The 20,165-nt window shown below is 39.4% G+C and overlaps 2 protein-coding genes across 3 annotated transcripts in view; one reads left to right on the top strand and one right to left on the bottom strand.

The window, feature by feature from the left end:
* Positions 1 to 675: 675 nt before the first annotated feature.
* On the top strand, positions 676 to 15,278 carry PAX9 (paired box 9). The gene is made up of 4 exons (XM_006835333.1): positions 676 to 1,069; positions 1,793 to 2,419; positions 5,286 to 5,425; positions 14,590 to 15,278. The coding sequence occupies exons 1-4, from the start codon at positions 1,066 to 1,068 to the stop codon at positions 14,842 to 14,844; spliced, it is 1,026 nt and encodes a 341-aa protein (XP_006835396.1). The 5' UTR covers positions 676 to 1,065; the 3' UTR covers positions 14,845 to 15,278.
* A 1,087-nt stretch (positions 15,279 to 16,365) lies between these two features.
* SLC25A21 (solute carrier family 25 (mitochondrial oxoadipate carrier), member 21) overlaps positions 16,366 to 20,165 on the bottom strand; it is a 367,602-nt gene continuing 363,802 nt past the window's right edge. Inside the window, exons 9-10 of one of the 2 annotated variants that reach the window (XM_006835332.1) lie at positions 18,960 to 19,017; positions 16,366 to 16,915 (exon numbers count right to left, since the gene is read on the bottom strand). In XM_006835332.1, the coding sequence (XP_006835395.1) occupies position 16,915; positions 18,960 to 19,017 (59 nt within the window). In that variant the 3' untranslated portion in view covers positions 16,366 to 16,914. Of the gene's footprint in view, positions 16,916 to 18,872; positions 19,018 to 20,165 lie in introns of those variants that run through there. The other variant, XM_006835331.1, reaches the window with a different exon arrangement.

The following is a 20,165-nucleotide window of genomic DNA, read 5'->3' as shown; positions in this document are numbered from 1 at the left end:
GAGGACCAAAGGCCCACTACCAGAGGCCGAGTACGGTGGTGGAGCGCGGGCCTCACTGGAGCGCACCACTAGCCCACTATCAGTCTATGTTGGTGTGTTCGCCTCTAGTTAAGTTCTCCGTAGGTGAGCGGTCCCTGCCTTGAGCCTACACCGCGAGGGTAGGCCCTGCACTCCCGGATGAACTTGGGGAGGGGGGCACCGCCGCGGGGAGCTAACCGGTGGAGCCCTCTCCTCTGCCCTGAGTTCAGCCCTAGGACCACTGCCTCTCTCTAATTGCTGTTAAAACTGCTTTCGAGTGGGTTCCAAATCATTGAGACCCTGGATAGGGTTTCCGAGGGCCTACCTTATTACACCAGCGCTCACGCCACCTGCTGGCGTGGACTGCAGTGGGGTAGCATCGGCCGGTGACAGCTCTACCCTCTTGACCTGTATTACAGGTTATTCTAAGACACGTCTAGTAAGCAGTTGGCTTCTCCCTCCCACCTAGAATCTTAATTTCAATGTCAGTCCAACATGCCCCTAAAGAAGTTTCCTTGAATCCTTCCCCCTTGGAGTCACTCATATTCGCACTAAACGATCTAATTTGCTTATTCGGCATTTTTACCAGCCTGAATTTTGCTGTCTGTTTACGCTGCCTCTGGGAAGATGTCAAACATCCATTTTCATTGTATTTAGTCACCCAGGTGCAGAGCAAGCTTGAAAGAGACAACGGAAGGAGTTTCCTGGACTGTGTTGTCGCTCAACGGCTCGCACCAACCACTGCGCAGTTTGCCGTCGGGCCCGCCTCTTTGGGGGCGTATCCCTAGTGAGTGATAGACAGAGCCGCCCGGCCCTGCTCAACCCAGCCCACGTTGCTGCTTACATTGAAATGCAGAACTCAAGCCTCTTTCATCCCGGCACAGACTTCCTTTTACTCCTTCCTTTTGCACTCTCGCCGCCTCCTCTTGGGGAGAAGCGGAGTCAACGTCGGCCCGGGACAACAATAGGCCGGTCCACTGAGGCCGTGCGAAAAGTTTCTTTCTGGGAGAACGGACTAGGGGTCCGGTGTGTGTACTGCTCGGAGCAATGGGTGAGTGGCGGCGGGGGACGCTGTCAGAGCCGGGAAGGGAGGGAGGGAGCGAGCGGGAGCGGGAGGGAGGAGGGCGCGGGCGCGAGGGCGCGCGCCACAGAGCGCTCGTGCTCTCCTTATTGACTTTGCTCGTGTTCCTACAAGTTGTAGGAACACGCTAAGGGTCAGCGGTACACAACAGTTCATCCTGATCGCTGGTTGCAGGGTTGTTGCTGATGCCATTTACTGATTTTAAGAGTAGGGAGCATTTAAGAGTAGCAGCGCAACCCTAGTAGCAGATCAAGTTTTGTTTGACACACACACACAAACAAAAAAATCTCTAGTTTTTCCTATACTTTCTCTGAGTGGTCACCCGGAGGGGCGCTGGGATAGAGGAGAAATAGTGCAAGGACTTATGGCTTGAGCAGGCGAGAAGGAGCCGGTTGCAGGCGTCAAGACCAACTTCCCTGCCTGGTTCAGAGACTTTTGAACCTTCCTGAGTGTCCCTGCGTCTCAGCTTTTACTTGCCTATCCTGCTCCTCGGGAATGGCAGGGAGCCCGACCTGACTACGGCTTTGGGTCGTTCTGAGAGGTTCATGGACCATATAATGTGGGGACAGCCCCTGTCCTAATTCCAGGACGAATGGGTTCGCCATGCCTCTAGACGCGCGCAGAGGCCGGGTGGCAGGCAGCTGTCCCAAGCGGCGGGTGCGCGTCCCTGCGCGCCGTGTGTTCATTTTGCAGAGCCAGCCTTCGGGGAGGTGAACCAGCTGGGAGGAGTATTTGTGAACGGCAGGCCACTGCCCAACGCCATCCGGCTTCGCATCGTGGAACTGGCCCAACTGGGCATTCGACCGTGTGACATCAGCCGCCAGCTACGGGTCTCGCACGGCTGCGTCAGCAAGATCTTGGCGCGCTACAATGAGACGGGCTCGATCTTGCCTGGGGCCATCGGGGGCAGCAAGCCCCGGGTCACCACCCCCACTGTGGTGAAACACATCCGGACCTACAAGCAGAGGGACCCCGGCATATTCGCCTGGGAGATTAGGGACCGCCTGCTGGCGGATGGCGTGTGCGACAAGTACAACGTGCCCTCGGTGAGCTCCATCAGCCGCATCCTGCGCAATAAGATTGGCAATTTGGCCCAACAGGGTCACTACGACTCGTACAAGCAGCACCAGCCGGCACCACAGCCCGCGCTGCCCTACAACCACATCTACTCGTATCCTAGCCCCATCACGGCGGCGGCCGCCAAGGTACCCACGCCGCCCGGGGTGCCCGCCATCCCTGGCTCGGTGGCCATGCCACGCACCTGGCCCTCTTCGCACTCCGTTACTGACATCCTGGGCATCCGCTCCATTACCGACCAAGGTAAGGCTTCAGGGTCAGGGGAGGGGGTGGCAGTGTGCTTCGCCTCCCCTTCGCAGAGATTCTATCACTTGAGGCTTTTCTATCATTGAGTTTTTTTCCTTTGGAAACTGAGGAGTCTTCCCGAGGGAAGATGTCCTGCTCGCATTAACTTGAAATTTATGCTCCTAGTTTCCTTGCCACACACGGTCTCCTGCCTCATCTCAAACTTCCAGACCCATAACATCCCCCCATTCCCAACACATGGTTCACATTTTCCACTCTCCCCGCCCTCTGCGCCACGGCAGTTTCAGCTAGGCTGGCTGCCTTAGAGTGTGCGACCGGGGCAGGACTTGGGATACAGCCGCGAGGTCGGCGTAGGCTAGGGGCCGCAGGCGGCTGCAGCCGCTGCTTCAGACAGTTCGCTTGAGGAGCAGAAGCCGCCTCGAGGAGTCCCTCACACTGGGGAAATTGCATAGTTTTCCCTCTCGGGTTCTGGCAATCAGGCCAAATTTGCTCAGGCAGGAAGTTCAAATGTCACCTAATTGGTTTCATTCTTATGCTTCACTTCATTTTCCTCGGAAACGGAGGTCCAGAAGTTACTACTAGTAACTTGCATGTTGCTCATTCCGGGACTAATTATCTGCTTTATTACTTCTCTCTCTCGATCGAATCGTTCTCTCCTTTACCTTAACAGACTTCAGAATATATCTTAGCCGTGGCACCAATAATTGTGGCGATAGAAAATGCATGACAATTACATGCCTTCCTTTCTTCTATCTTTCCCGTTTTCCACTGCTCCTGCCAGTCCACTGGAATGCGATTGGACATCTAGTTGTCCCAGAATGTTTTCGGCGATGCCACCCCACTGTTCTTCCCATTCTCACCTCTGACCTTGCCGAGTCCTCAGCGTCTTTTTTGAGTGGTTAGAAGACTCCCGGAGCCCTCCTGCCCAGTCCGACTTCCGCAATAGACCTGAGTTTGTTTTCTTTTGCTGTGTAGTTAAAAGAAAACGGGCATTAGCTTCTTTCTTGGGAAGAAGAAAAGCATGTCAAAATGCCTTGGACGCAGAACTCAAATAATGCAGATAGAGAGCTTATCTCCTTAACCTTTCGGTCCAAAATTTAAAGAGCTAGAGGAAAAATTGAATAGGAAAGAGAGAAAATAGTTTTTAATTGTTTCCTGCCTTTCTTGGTTGCCACCACATTGGCACAATTGTCTTTTTATAAGTAATTAAAATAGGGCCCTGATTTCTTGTCTTCTTCTTTTCTGTGAATTTACAAGATCCTTCTAAGAGCCCAGTTTTGTCTTATTTGGAGCCAGTTGGAGATTTAGTTGGAGAGAGTGTGCCCTTGATTTATAGGATAAACTGACCTCACTGACATTTAAAGGAAGCCCCTGTTCATGGGAAAGTGTGAGATCAGCAGAAATGGGGGCTCACAGGGGGATCTCAGTTTCTTAAGATAACTTCAGACTTGTGCCCACCGACTGCCTTTTGTCTGAGAAAGCAAAGTGAGACAGGCAGTTCTGGGCCAAAACATGGTTTCCTGGTGCAAATAGGAACACAATCTAATACTTCAGGGGAGTGGGGTATAGTGAAAGAAAAGGCTGACAGAGTTGAAAAGAAAACTTTTCTTCCCTAGGGACTCCTACAATGAGAGCAAATGTCAGTTGAAAAAGTATTGGAGTATCAGGAGGAACAACTCTTAATTCCAATATTGTTGTTGATTCTGAGTGCCAATTTTGTACAACCTAGTTAGTGACAAATTTGTGAATATATTGCTTCCTACAAAATGATCACCCTTTTGAAGTACAGAGTCAGATGGAAATGTTTAAATCGAGTTACAGTGGCTTTGCCAAGCTCTGTTTCTCCACCAATAGGTAGCAAACACAAAAATACATTCATCACAGTCTTCAAATATAGTCTTTTAAAATTATACTTGGTTACAAAAAAAGATGCTAATGATCTACTATGTACAGACCTCAATATTGTGGTAATTATTATTAAGTAATTTTCTTTGCATCTCCATTAAGAACAGAAAGGACAACTGATAGTTTTACTCTTTTTCTAAGCACTTAATTGTACTTTTAATTATTTAACCTTCTATTTTATTTTTTCTCCTTGTTTTTTTTTTTTTTTTTTTTTGTATTTAGAAACAACAAAAGCCCTTTCTTAAACCCTGACACTTAAAACATTTGTGTCACCATAACTCTTTTTTTTTTCTGAGATACATGCATCTAACCTCATGTATTTAATGGGCTCTAGGAAGGCAGAAACCAAAGCAAATAGGCTTTGCATGTGGATTATTAGCATCATTTCGTTATTTGTTTGCAAATGATCTGTGGGTCTTTTGTTCAGTCTATTGACACAAGTTCCAGACCCTGACACAGTGAGCACTGTTCTAGATGCCTCTGTATACCAGCGCAGGCACTGTGATCCTCTCCCTTTACTGTCTATTCCAGTCCTAGATCTTTGTCAGTCCCCATTCGGCACTGGGTTAATACTGAAGAGAAAGCACATGGTCTGTCCAGCCTCAAGGGTTCTTTGCCGACTTGGAAAAGTTTAGGTATTCTCTCAGGTATCTTCCACTCGTTTTCTCTTGAGAGAGAGGAGAGAAGGAAGAAATCAAAGGCCAGTTGAAAAGGGGAAAACAAATCGTCCCGTAGGCGTGGTGAAAGAGCTTGGCGAGCCGATTCCGAGGCGAGCAAAAATCCACCCAGACCCTGGGCTGCAAGCAAAGGAGGCCTGGACTGGGCCTAGCACTGTTGGTATGTGGGCAGGGGGCCCACCTAGGGTCGGAGCCCTTGTTCTCTCTGATCGCGGGTTCGGGTCTGGTCTCTGGAGGGAAGCTGGGCCTCCAGTTTCACGCCTTCTTCTCCTCCCCAGGAGTGAGCGACAGCTCCCCCTACCACAGCCCCAAGGTGGAGGAGTGGAGCAGTCTGGGCCGTAACAACTTCCCTGCCGCTGCGCCGCACGCGGTGAACGGGCTGGAGAAGGGAGCTTTGGAGCAGGAAGCCAAGTACGGTCAGGTGAGGAGGTGAGGGCCGGGCAAGGTGGGAACGCGCGCCATCCCCCTGCAGCTTGAAGCCCCGCCGTGGTCCGGCGACGGCGAACCCTGGCCCTTTCTGAGCCTCCACTGAGGGCAAGCCCAGGCCGACCACTCGTCGCGGCCTCGAGCTCGATCCCTGGTGGATCGTGCAAGACCAGAGCGCTCACTCCCCGAGTTTGGAGCGGCCCGGGCCAGTGCCTCCAGGCCTCAGTGGTCTCCTCCATAGGGTCGCGGAGGCCGCTCTCAAGGTCTTTCAGCTGCTGGTTCACGGAGATGCAAAGCCAGCGCCTAGTGGCCTTGTTACCCCACCCTACCCCCCACGACAGGAGCGGCCCCCAGCCCAGCGTCCGCGAAACGCAAGCCCTGAGGTCGGGGCCCTGAGGGTCCTCGCGCTTCTACATTTCCGTGGCCGTGGCCCTCAGAAAACGAACAATCTTGGTGTGCTCTGTCTGAGTTAACGGGAAGAGAGGCAACCAGATAAACTTAATAAAGTCACCATTTCTCCATTAAAGGTCACATCGTAATCTCCCAAGGGAGATTAGTGAGAAAACCTCAAATTAAATGGACTGGCTGTGGACCGTTTCATTTTTCTTTCCTTTGTCCCTCCCCTAACCGCCCCCCTCCCCAGAAAAAAGCAAGCAACCGTCAAAAGTCCAAGAATTTTGTGCCTAGATTCATCACCACCTCGGAGTCAGTAGTTCCTAAACTTAAAAAAACAACAACAAAAAATAACTGGGTAGGCTTACAAATTTCTTAACCCTAAACCTCATTTCCAAAGTTTCAAAATGCCCAGCTTTTGTTTTTATTATTTTGAAGTCTTAAAAGATCAGAAACCAGCTTTCTAAATTAAATGAAGTTTGCTACTTTTATTTACTTGTAAAAAAAAAAAAAAATGCCTCTGTTAAAACAGAATCACAATGCATTTAGTAGCTCTTCCATGGCAAATTAACCGTCTCAGAAACAGAGCAGCAAACAGAGTCCTTTCCTGAGTCGGTTTCTGCAGAAAAGAATGCCAGTGAAAAACGAATAAGAATGTGTGTGTATATATATATATATATATATATATATATATATAGTAACAAAAGGCTAGTAATTTTCAGGGAAGAGCCAGAATAGTACAAAGGATATGAGTTCGATCCCATCCCCTCGCACAAGGACCTCTTTAGCAAGTTACTCAACGTTTCTTTAAGCCTCAATTTCTTCATCTGTCAAAAGGGAAAGCAATAATAGTTCAACCTAGAGATAGTGTGAGGATTCAGTGAGATAATGCAACCATATCGCACACAATAAGCATTCATTAAATATTACCTATAATTATAAATGCTGGCTAGAAAAGACTTTTAATTGTTTTTTATCAGAATATTCCTTGCCTAGGGAGTTCATTGTCAAAAAGTGTCAAGGCATTTTGTTCTAAGCAATAGTTTAACATAGTAGTAGCAAGCATTTAGTCCGTATGCAGTACTTTTTATTAGATCATCATTTCTTAGGAAATTGTGAAGTATAGAGTTCAAAAATAGTCTAAATTCCCCTGTGTAGTTGATGAGACCTGTTTGTAACAGCAGTCTCACAACCCCAAACTATTTTATAGTTAAATATTTTTATAGTTCATTTTTACTCTTCTGAATTATAGACCTAGAATTTAAACTTGTTTAGAAATGGTTACATATTCACTTCAAACCTAAATGATAACATATTTAAATTTAAATTTGAAACATTATTTCAAACTGTCTACTTTGTATATTCTGAACATTAAAAATGGATTGAGTTTTATATACTGAATATTGAATCACTAAATTCTTAGACTTCTAGAAGTAAGCAATTCAAAAAGTGTTAAAATAAATATTGCTTGAAGTACTTAAGAGAACAAGTTAAATTATTTACCAGAAGAAAAAGATGGCTTATATATAATAAACTTGCCTTTCTTGAAAATTTTTAATTGTAATGTGCAAATTTTACACATTGTCATGCATTAAGATAGCCCAAAGGATGTAAATTTCCAAAACAATGAAAAGTTTCTAAGTACAATACAAATCAGTGGGTGCTCTATTATAATTATCAAAATACTGCTTAGTGCTGAGGATGTACTAAGTAGCCACATAAACTTAGATGATGTCATTTTTGTGAGCAGATTTGGAATTTAAACATTGATTTCCTGGAGGGCAAAATTGCACATTGATATTTTCCTCATGGACAGATATGCAAAGATTAGGTATGTTATATACGCATGTGCATTTCTCTTACCAATACTTAAAGAGCAGATTTATTTTTTAAAATGCTATCAATTTATTCCAACCAAAATGTAAACTTAAATAGAGGTAACATGGGTTTGTTGTTTTTTCTCCATTCATGCTATGAACAAATCTTTTAAGGTCTTTGGTTTTTGAAAAAAGAGGTTTCCCAAAATTTTTGCACGTTTTCAAGGCATTTACAACTGTTATTATAGATTACAGTATTATATAATATCAATTTCATTTTAGTATACAAAAAGATGAAATTAAGAATTCAGAGCCATAGGGCTTAGAACTTACTATTTCCCCAGAAGGCCTCTGTAAAATTACCAAAAGGGGTGAATTGACAACTGATTGTAGGTAAATTGATTACTGTAATCTAGAGTTTCTATTTTCAGTTTGAACTGCAGAGAAAGATGCCTGATTCCTAGTAATTGGAACATTTCAGCCAGGCACACTCTTATCTTTGGCTTGTGAAACATTAGGATATTCAAACTTATCTTAAACATTAATATTATGTAATTCAGAAATCCATAATTCTACCTTTGAATATATAGAAAAATAATATTTATTCTGCCTTTTCTCCTACATTTAATATTGGGCTAGAAATCATTAATCACATGAGATTCCGGATGACAACAATGTCCTCTGGTTCTCAATGGCTGGTTCTCTTCTGTTGAAAGCCTAAAACCCCTATGAACACAATCACAAAGCAAAATAATATTGGATAGAAAAACCTAAGGGTTGGAATATATCTGCCCTTTGAAATATTAGTTAGCAAATTGATGCCTTCTTTTAAAAAATAGTTCATAAATAGTTGTATAGTTCTTGAACAGTTTTCTACCATTGGACAAACTTTCTCAGAAAAAATACACTGCACATCTGTTACTCCAAGTAAAAGTAATCTGAATGTTTGATTTATAAACTTTGAATATCTTCAGTTTTTAGATAACATATGTTAGCTCAAACAGCAAGTTTACTCTAACATTTAGCTACAAATTGGTATGTCAGAAATGGAGAATAATCTGTAAAAATTTCAATTTAATGAAAAATAAGATTAGAGTTCAAATTGTGGAAATAGTTGAATTTGTAGACAAAAATTCATCTGAAACCCTTATGGAACATTGTGTTTGAAATGATGATAGTATTTCACAATTGTGAATGTAATTTTCTAGTGCATTATTTTTCAATCTGGCTGTCTATTTAGACATTGATTGGTCTCGTAAAAATATACATGAAGTTACTCTGAATTTTTGTTCATATCAAATAAAGTTAATAATTTGTGATAAGATATATATATATATTTATTCTTTATAACCTTTATAGAGAATAAAATCTTAAGAAAATGCTAATAGAGTCTTTAACAGTCATAATGAGAACCATCCTTTGACCTTGTTAACTTTTAGGCAGTAGAGTTATAAGACAAAAATTAATAGTTAAATACCAGTAAATGTGTCAGTAAAAAGGCAATTAAAATTTTTCAAAGTCATATCAATTTAAATACAATTCTGGAGATATAAAATTTAGAAACAAAATTTAAATAGCAGCTTTACATTCCCTTGTTGTTGTTGTTAAGTGCTGTCGAGTCGGTTCCGACCCATAGCGACCCTGTACAGGGTTTCCGAGGGTGTAAATCTTTACGGGAGTAGAAAGCCTCATCTTTCTCCCGCAGAGCAGCTGGTAGTTTCAAACCGCTGACCTTAAGGTTCGCAGCCCGATTCGTAACCACTACACTACCAGAGCTCTTAGAGACATTTAGATCTGCAGTATGTTAACTCAGCATAATTCAGATCCTTTTGAATGACTATTGAAATCATATGGACAAATGCCATTTCATTTGATCAGATTTGTTCTACCAGGTCATTGTATAATAAATTAAAGAAGGAAGAACAACAATCAGAAAAATAATTTCATGAATAGAGAGAAAATCTTGCTTATTTTCAGACCCCAAATATTTTTCTTGCTTATAATATGTAGGTTGCAATTCTCTGTGAAGTGCATCAATATTTGTGGCTAAATCCACTTTATTATAAAGTCAAGGTCAACTCATTTTATCATAAGGGCAGGGCCATAAAGGACTGATGAGTGGATGAAAGATAGTAGATAGAGGACCAGACAGACCCTGTTATTTACTTTTTCTTCAAGAGAGAAAATGTTGAGTAGACAATTCCCAGAATTTGAAGAATAGTCTAATTGCCAGACAGTTGCAATACCAGTTTCTATTCTTGGTCACTAGTGTTTGGATACTAATGCATTTCCATTTTCTCTAGGGGGACTAAATGGAACCATAAATCAAATAATGAAATTCCTAGGTTAGAACTTTTATTTACTTTTTTCAACAGCTTTATTAACTTTGCTTACTTAAATTGTAATGCTTATTCTGTGATAAAGAGTGCCTAGTTTTGTTTTGTTTTTGTAAAGCAAGAGTACCACATCTTTTTCTTTCACAAGCCTGCTGTTAGGTTTACTTATTTTTTAGGGAACATCTATGATGTATCCTATCTTGTGGGGATGTTATTGTTGTGTGCCATAGGTTCCGGAGCTGATTAAGGCATAGCCATTTGCCAAAACAGCTTCTCCACATATCAAGTTATTTTCAAAAAACTGGCAAATCTATACTTCTATCATTTCAGAACAAGTCAAATAAAAACTTGTACTTACATTCATTCTTGTGGTAACCTGAACTAGAAATATGTTCCATCTTCTGTATTTTCCCAGCTTCCTTTAACATCAGTGGGGTGAAAACTGTCTTTTTCTAAAAGTGATTCAACACAGCAAATACCTTACTTGCACTAGGACATGAGATTTGGCCTATTTGACTTTGTATTATTAGTGAATCTCATTCTCAAAATTAGGTTGAAGATAGTTTGCTTCAGGGAGAAGCCTTGGACGGTTCTGTAGAGGAAAGAAATCTCATAGGCTGTAATAGAAGATCCACATGAAAAAAGGGTTGATGGATTGAGCTCTTATTTATGGAATCTTTAGGTAAAGTCATTTTCAAAAATGAGATTTCCATTACATGGCCATTGCTGGGGTTTCATTTGAAAAATTTGTTTACTTTTCCCAGGGGATTCCATATGTTAGTTGATTTATAAATCATATTTACAATCCAATTAAATGGAGTAATTTAGCATGTTTGCCCCCACTATATTTATGGTGTACATTCTGTTTAACTAGCTTTTCAGATTAATTACATGCCCTTCACTGAAAACATTAAAACAGATTTGGGAGGTTTAAGTCATGTTCTCTTTTACTGGAAAAGGATAAACAAATCAATGCTACCTGCAGTTGTTTTTCCTTTGCCGTGGAAAATTTTACTCCTTCAGTGATTGCTTCATAAATAACAATTACTTTACCCAGTAGAGATTTATATCTTTTACTAATGCCATGTTTCAAAATTAATAGTGAGAAATTGATGTGTGTATTGAGTTCCAGAATGAACGGATAGTGAGGGGGGCAGGAGGCAGGTACATTTTAAAGCATGTTTACTCTCTCTTCTTGTTTATGCCATTTCCCCAAGTATCTAAATCTGAATTTTAAAGGTAGGAACTAGAATTAAGACAGACTCTCCCATCCCCTGTGTAGGTCATAATTTAACCTGAGGAAAAGCCAAGAGTTATTAGTATATTGTTTTAAGGTTAAAGATTTCTATCCCCTCCGCCCACCGCTTTTTTTTTTTTTTTTTTAAAGCAAACACTTTAGCCTCCCCTTGCATTTTTCTCTGAGTTCAACCCTCTCTAAGTTTCTCCTCCTATCTTCCCTGAAATGACCCTAAATAATTTGTGGATTTTAGGAAAAGTTGAAATATTGAATACCAGTAAGAATTACATAGGGTCCTGGTGTGACACTGTAGGATAAGCACTGAACTGCTAGCGGCAAGGTCAGTGGTTCATACCTACCAGCTGCTCCTTGGGAAACCCTATACAGGATTACTATGAGTTGGAACTGACTTGATGGCACTTAACAACAACAACAAGAACAAGAATTGTAATATAAAAACAAGTTTGGAGCATTAAATATGAGAAATAGGGGAAATACTTGTAGTATTTTTTTAATACTTGAAAACAGAATATTCAGGTATTTAGTCACTAAAAACCTTATGAATAGCAATGGAACACTGTCAGAGAACACCAGAGTAGAATATTGAAACATGATGAAGAGTACCACAGTATTGTCAGCAATGGACTAAAGTGTAGCAATGATTGTAAGGTTGGTGTAGGACGGGGCAATGTTACATTCTGCTGTGCATAAGGTCACTATGAGTCAGTACCGACTCCATGGCACCTAACAACAACAACAAACAGAATATAGTCATGAAATAAGTGAGGCACCTGAAGTTAAGACAGGCCTAAATCCAATGTTCTGCCTCCTGCTAAATTCCAGAAGCTTTGTGTGAGAGTCCAGTTCAGGCTGGTTTCTTGGAGGTCCATGTTCTAGGGGGAACATCTCTGGGCAAAAGTGGTCCATGTAAGAGGATTGTAGACATTGCAGCAGAATAGCTGAAGAGGCAGAAAAGACACATGAAAGAACAATAGAAAGGGCCCCAGTGTCAGAGGTAGGAGAGGGAAGGGAAGACAATAAAGCAAATATTTCAGAGAGAACTGTCAGTTTGGATGACAGGAACACAATCCAAAGAACAGTTAAGTCGTGATGAAAATAGATAGAACTCACCAACAGATTTTCTCCACTAATTGGAACGATGCTTCTGTCACGTATAATGATCTACCTTTTAACTTTATGTATTTGCAAAATGCTGAGCAAAGCTTTACATTATTTTAAAACTTTTTTTAACCTCCTCAGATTCTTAGTATCCTGATTTTATTATTCTTGGTGTACACTGCTGTTAAGTGGTATAAAATACTGATTAATGCTAAATGAGAAGAGGCCAAATACAGATGTGAACACCTTTTCATTACTAAATAGGAATCATTCCTTTCCAAATTGGTTTCTCAAAGACTTTTGGGAAACCCTAAATAAAAATGATTAGAACTGTAATCTCTTCTGCAATATGAAACGAGCCATTCTCAAAAAAAAAAAAAAAAAAAAAAAGTTTTAGAGGTTAAGAAATAGAATAAGATCTAGCAATGCAAGTCAAGATCTAGAAGAGGAAGGGATCTTTTATCAGGTGCTATCTCAAAAGATGCTCTAATTTGAGATGGAACTCTGCCTACCTTTTAATTGTCCAGGAAAAGCGGCGTGATACTACATAGGACTCTGCACTAGTCACTGACTTGCTAATTGGACTTAGGTTACTGGGTAAATCCCTTGGTCTAAATTCTTCTGTGGAAAAAGAAGAAACAATTTCTTACATTTCAACAGTGATACACAGTGGCTAAAAAATACATCATAATCCTTTGGAACCCTAAAAATACATTTTGATTTCAATTGAATGTTATGTTACAACTTATTACATTATCTTGTAATTATAACTTCATTAGTTTACAGTGAGCGATATGATGAATTAATCATCATTATTTGGTATAATATGTTAAATCTGCCTGGGTGCCTGAAGTGCAGGTACTCTGACAGAAAATCATGAGGGGTGTGTTCCTATAGACTAAGGCTACAAGGTCACAAGGTCAACCTCTCTACTTTTATTTTTATTTGACAGAAATCTATAAGCACTATTAAATCACACCCATGTATTTATTCTGTAACCTACTTACCTACTCTATACTGAGAAAATAGTTTTAAAAGACTTCACTCTTGCATTCTCATAGATGCGGGAGTAAAAGTAATAACCAAATGAATTAAATGAAAAAAACAAAAAAATCAATTTGTATGCTGCAATTGCAATTGAAAAAAGTATCTCACTAATGTCTGTTTACTTAACTCTAAGGATTAAATAATAATTCTATTATTTAGATTCTCTAGTTACAAGGAAATAAAATATGTTCGTTCATCATGTCATTAGGAAACAAAATTTACTCTTTATTCCTGAAAAATGTTGAAATTGAGGGAGAAAATTAAGGTACTTGAATAAAGATGCTGAGTATTCCTGCCAGAACCAGAATGAGGAATCAGGTTTTTTGGTGTTGTTACTAGTAACGAAATCAACAATAATTTATTGACTGCCAAGAGCGCACTTGACTTGTCAGGAGGCTTGCCTGACAGAACTTTTTTGTTTGTTTGTTTGCAAACTAAGACTTCACATTTAAATTTATATCAAGAGATTTACTCATGTGGCTTTTCAAAATTCCCAACATAGGGTCCCCAAACTTTGCAAGCAAATATTCCAATTTTAAAATCATGCATATGCAGTTTTTTTTATGTTTGGACATAGACAGTTTTCTTTCTGATAAAATACACCCAACTTTCATCAAACCCTGGAAGAAATACACCCAACTTTCATCAAAAGCCCTTACAAGACCAACTGCCTGGTTTTGCATGTTCTTTGTTCAATAGGCATTTTCAACATGACATTTTAAAACATTGCCCATGTTTTATTTAACAAAGGCAGTGACAGTACACACTCTGAGCCCTTTGCTGGAAGTGAAAACTACACAGGCCCTTCACAAATGCCTTAGCAAAAGAGCCAAGCAAAACCAAAGGCAATAGGGATAGCTGGACAGATTCTGAGAGTATTTAATTATCATTAATTCCTTTCTCACCCTGCATCTCCTTCCGATAGTTCCAAATAGCAAACGCAAGTAAAGTGAATGTTCTCATTGCAATCTCAAAGCCTAATAATAGGAGTAAAATCTTGCCTTTTGAGATGTTTGCTTAGGTAGCAAGATTGTGAATGCCTTCAGAATATGTATAAATAAGGTCATATCTAAAAAACCAGAAAGTAGAGTCTAAATGTGGTGACCTTACTCAGAACTTACATTCTGCTTCTTTCCAAGAATCTGTGAAATGTCAACTACTGTAATGCAATTATTATTTTTTTACCTCTTCTCTTTCCTACTTCTCTCAGGCACCAAATGGCCTCCCAGCTGTGAGCAGTTTTGTGTCAGCGTCCAGCATGGCTCCTTACCCTACCCCGGCTCAAGTGTCACCTTATATGACCTACAGCGCTGCTCCTTCTGGTTATGTTGCTGGACATGGGTGGCAACATGCCAGCGGCACCCCGCTTTCCCCTCACAACTGTGACATTCCCGCATCGCTGGCGTTCAAGGGAATGCAGGCAGCCAGAGAAGGTAGTCACTCTGTTGTGGCTTCTGCACTCTGATGGGGAATTCCGTCTCCAGCAGCTTTACCAGGTCTCCCCCCTCAGCACATCCTCCCCTCTTCCTAGGCCTCAGACCCCAAGCCTTCTGTCCCCAGCCTTCCTGCCTCCAGAGCTGGCTTTACAGACTCACATCCATTGTGCTGATGACATTTAACTATTTCTTGCCATAACTTCTCTCTCACAGAAAACCTGACCTGACCTTCAGGATTTTAAAGCAAAAGCTACGTTAAGAATTGACTGAGACATTTGGGTTGCCCACACACTGTTTTTACGTAGTGAAGAAACCTGCACCCTCAAAGGGCTTAAAGAACTTTTAAAAACTAGTCTTTGGTAAAACCACACATGTATATTTATTCTAAATCAACATTAACTTTCGAAATGTGCAATTGTTGAGATTTTGCAAAATCAATAAAGGAAAATACATATAGAAAAAAGTTGTGTTACACCCTCTAATCAAACACCTTAACCAAGTAAGTAAGCCTTAATTCATCATTAGGAAACCAATCAGTAATTGACTTGTTTGAGTGATCCTTTGTTTATTTTAAAAAATAACATATTTCGTTGAAGATATGTGTAGGGCCCAAGCAATATCTGAGTTTAGCTCCTCTTGGCAATTTGACTTGGTTCCAAATACAATAATGTTTATATTTTCCATGAATTTGTAAATATGGACTCTAAATGGCATTTGTGTTTTCCTTCCATGGGCTATCTTTCTTCCCCACCCCAGATATGTATTTTTTCTTTTTGAAAAGGTGACTTTCTGGCAACATCTTTGTCTCTGTTTGATGGTGGTTGCTTAGTCTCCTGGACCTGAACTTGCCCCCAAATTTTGTGTGTGCAGTGAAGGTTTCAACATCTCATGAAGGACATTTTTTTTTTTTTTTCTACAGCAGAGGACTCAAAAAAGCAGATAAAACAAGCCAGTCGCCCATTTTGTATCCTAATTAAACAACACACATGCCAAGCGTAAAAAGACAAGAGGGTGGAAAATGTCTGAACAAGAAGGCTCTAAAGGAAGTCACTTAGAAACTTAAGTTTAATGTGAAATGCTTTGCAAAGACACTTAAAATGAACTTTATGTTGAGAAAACCACTGTGAAACGAAATTGTACTGTTATTGTTGGCTTACCTGTGTGTTCCGCAATTTCAGCCCAAAATTACATTGTAATTTAAGGAAAATGTAAAATTCTGCTCTAATGAATGTAAAAATGGCTTGCTGTGAAGTTTACATTGTTGTACAGAAGCATACTTCATGTGTAGGCAGTGGTGGTGGTATTAGAAATACAAATGCTATTTAATTTTAACAAACTACCCTTAGTCATTTTTGGAGTTACAGGACAGTTTAATGGATAATCTTTCTAAACCAGTTTATTCTTATCCTTAGTGTTAATAATCGAGCTGTGGGGTATGTGTATGTGTGTGTGTGCTCATGCGTGAGTATGTGCTTATATGTTGTATTTTAAAACAACTGATTTTCTTGGGCATAATTCTACAGTTTTGTTGTTGTTGTCTTTTTTTTTTTTTTTTAATCTCTTCTGTTTAGAAAGTTCTTCCTTGCTTGGCAATATAGGCTTGAAAATACCTTTAAAATTTTTGGTACAATTCATCTATTGGAATTGTTAATATATTGCGGGTTATTTTTGGTGTTAATTCTGTGCAATAGGTAAAAGGGCACATCACTAGGTATGGATGTTGAGCATGCATTTGTTAGGTCATTTTGATTTCTTCTTGTCTGTGCTGTGCACGGTCTACATGGGCAATCCAGTTCTGCCACATCGGTTTCATGGCTTTATTTGAAACTCAGATGGCTAGATTAGCTAGGTTTTTGAAATCACTAAGATATAAACAGTAAGGAGATTTCTGACACACAAGTTAAGTTCAAGGAACTGCTTTTTCCAAGCAGCAGATATCTTACAGAGAACTTTGAACTGCATTTTATTTCTAAAGCAACCGAAATTCAGTGCTACAAACAGAGGATTATAACTTCAGGAGAAGAAGAAGCAGAGGAACTCTCAGGGCCATAGTCTTCCTTTGATCTTATAAAACTCTCAATGACATCTGGAGTTCCCAGTCTGGTGAGAAAATAGACTATAAACCGAATGAACCAAAAGGACCAGTACAATATTTTGGTGGAAACTTTAAACCACACTGTACAGGGACTCTCCTGTCCAGCAAAACTGATATGAGGTACTGAATTCTTCCTTGTCAAATGTGTTTAGGTGGCTATAGGAGTCTTAAAGAAAGAAAGAAAGAAATCAATTGTTTGTATGAAACACAACTGTTAAGTTTCTTTATCTAAGTTAAGGAATCTCTTGTTATTATGCTATTTATAATATTTTTACTGGCTCTTGTATCACCTAATATCAATGCTACCAAGGTTTTCTTCCACCCTTCCCCCGCCCCTCACCAGTCTTGTCTTAACAACAGTGAATTCTCATGGAGTAAAATTTAAAAGGCAACAGAAAGCCCAAATGCCATTTGCTATTCAAAGCAAATTATTCTTTAAAGCCACTTTAAAAAATAAGAGATGGAAAATGGGATGGGATCTGGGGTTGGGATTGTTTAATTTTAAAAAGCTATTATTGTTGGTTAATGTTGGCATATCTTCTCTGTGTCTCAGAGGGTAACAGTGTTGTTTTAAAACTGGCAAATGCACTCTTCAGAGATCCTATTCTATCCCATCCACGTGGAGAGGTTAAAGGTTTCATTTCATGGCCTCTGTGCAGGTAGGACTTTCACAGGACTACCTACAAGGACAGAATGCAGTTGTGCAAAAAAGACACGTTTTTTTTTTTTTTTGTTTTCCTCCTTAGTTTTTCTGCTTTTAGTAATCCTCTTATTGAATATTGGGCTGAAATATAAATTAAAAAACACTTGGAAAGGATGTACAACAGAAGGCTGTGTATGTATATACAGTATGTCTAAAAGCCTTTTATTTTTATACTTGGAATGCTCTAAATTAATAAAAAGTAATAATTATCATGTTATCTTTTATTATTTTATTTTCAAAATCCTTTAGTAAAATTTCTACATAGTAGAAATATTCCAGGGTGGTAGTTAAGAACTGGTGCCATCTAGAATATGCAGATATAGACTTTAGCTACTTAAGTAGCATCTTTTTAGGGGTCAGGATAGGATGCTTCTATCAAGACCAAGAAGATATTTTTTTGGAATGCATGTTAACACAGGTATCCTTGCAAATGTTAACAATGTACTTCTATTTTAAAAAGTTTTCCCTTTCATAATAAAACATTGTATATAATAGACTTCACACTTGAGCTATCACTTCAAACTAATAACCTAGAAATGTAGTTTTCTACTACATATTCTTCTTTAAGATTGATATAGGTAAGGATACTGAACAAAGAAAGATATTTGGATGCAAATACAGACAGCAAAAATGGGAGCAAGAAGTAGTTCCAATTTGTGATTTAAAATGAAGAAATTTCAGCCATAGAACTTGTCTTCAAAGACAACAATGTGAAGGAAAGTAGTTCAATATAATTTCATGCTTTATATTACTAAAAAAAAAAAAAAATTCAACAGATTTATATTTCTAGCATTGTACCAAAAAAATTTTTTAAAGGCCATGTTAGCACACTTTAAAACATTTTTCTTGTGCCCTTTATTATTTCTTACTTAGAAAAAACTGTTCAAATTTTTTATCCAATTTTTCTTTGAATAAGTCTTTAAAATCTGGCCACCAAAGATTTATTGTCAAGCATTTAATTTAAACATTTCTTGACCTCTTAGGAAAATTTAATTATCCATACAATGAATAATGTTCATTGTGAAACAATGTAAGAGGAGCATGTGACAAACTTAGATTGCTTTTTTAAAGTATATCTGACTTCTATGCTATTTTATATTCAATTTTTATACCTCATTGCTTTATATAATTTTTATTCTTTCAGTTTTACATATACAGCCCAAACTAAAGTCTTAATGTATCTACGGATATGTTTAAACTATCAAAATATGCTGTTTTTCACCTAAACTGTTTCCCCCTTTATAATTGCATGCTCAACTTGGCTGATTAGTTTTTCTCCTCTTCATGTTGCTGCTTAGCAAATACACTTTTATCTCAAGGAGGGAAGACACTTTGTAGGCAATCACCAGTTCTCCTGAAGCCATGAATACGTGTATTCATAAACCAGCAGCATCACTGCACCACCTAGAAAAGAAAAGGACTGGCTGTTTGTCATCAATCTTGTGAAATATCAGCATTTTCCTACCGGATTTCTGAATTCATAAAGCTCCATGCAGCTTATCTAAACAACAGTTCTGGAACTCCAACACATCTATCTATCTATCTATCATCTATCTATCTATCTATCTATCTATCTATCTATCATCTATCTATCTATCTATCTATCTATCTATCTATCATCTATCTATCTATCTATCTATCTATCATCTATCTATCAAACAATTGTGGAAAATTCTTAGGGTAAAATCAAATTCTTATTTCTCATCAGATTCTTTATTCAGTTACTTTTCATTTTAAAAGGTAAATAAATATAGACATATTTAGTCATGTAAGGGCATTCAGCTTTCTTGTGAACAGAAATCTTCAAATTCTTCGTATGTTGGCAAAATATGTATCTTTTTCAATACATAATTTGGTCTTACTTACATTCAAGGAGGCAATCTCTAAAATGGTGCTTGGCCTGAGGGATGAGTCTGGTTTACTCTTACAGCTTTCAAACCAGATTGCAATGTGAAAAATACCTTCAAAATATATTTTTTTAACTGTATTGAAAACTTAAAAGGAGTTTGAAAGATAGCTTTCATTCATCTCTCTGCCTCAGATCTATATAGATTGAACTTGAAAATTTGGTAGAAGGGGCTGGGTGGCATGAGACCATTATTTGTCTTGGAAGCGAAGAGTTATGTAACTGGCTGCAAAGAGGCTTGCTGTGCAGTATGTGAACAGGAATACCCTACAGGAAAATAGGCACTGAGACTGCTGAATAGCCATTGGGAGCAACACTTGTATGTGGATGAGTTTGTGCTCTATTTGATGTGGTGATAGCACTTGTCTTGTGCTATCTGTTCATGTGGAACTGCATGAAAAATATTACAAAATCAAAATGTGGACAAACATACTGAGCATGACTTAGAGATGACTTGCTGACTTTGGAAACAAATAGAATTTGATTTCGATCTTAGTTATCTTGTACCTAATGCCATATGCTCTTTTCTTACTTTCTTTAATCTATAGGATGCACATGCTTGTATAACCATATACATAAGATGATTGTCTGCTTGTAATTTTCATTTTTAACTCATGAAGACACTGTTTTATTACACTCCTCTCAG

The sequence above is a fragment of the Chrysochloris asiatica genome, unplaced genomic scaffold, assembly GCF_000296735.1.
Source record: "Chrysochloris asiatica unplaced genomic scaffold, ChrAsi1.0 scaffold00017, whole genome shotgun sequence".
Classification (NCBI taxonomy): Eukaryota; Metazoa; Chordata; class Mammalia; order Afrosoricida; family Chrysochloridae; genus Chrysochloris; species Chrysochloris asiatica.
The sequence above is the reverse complement of the archived record's forward strand: the minus strand, read 5'-3'. Positions and strand labels throughout refer to the sequence as shown.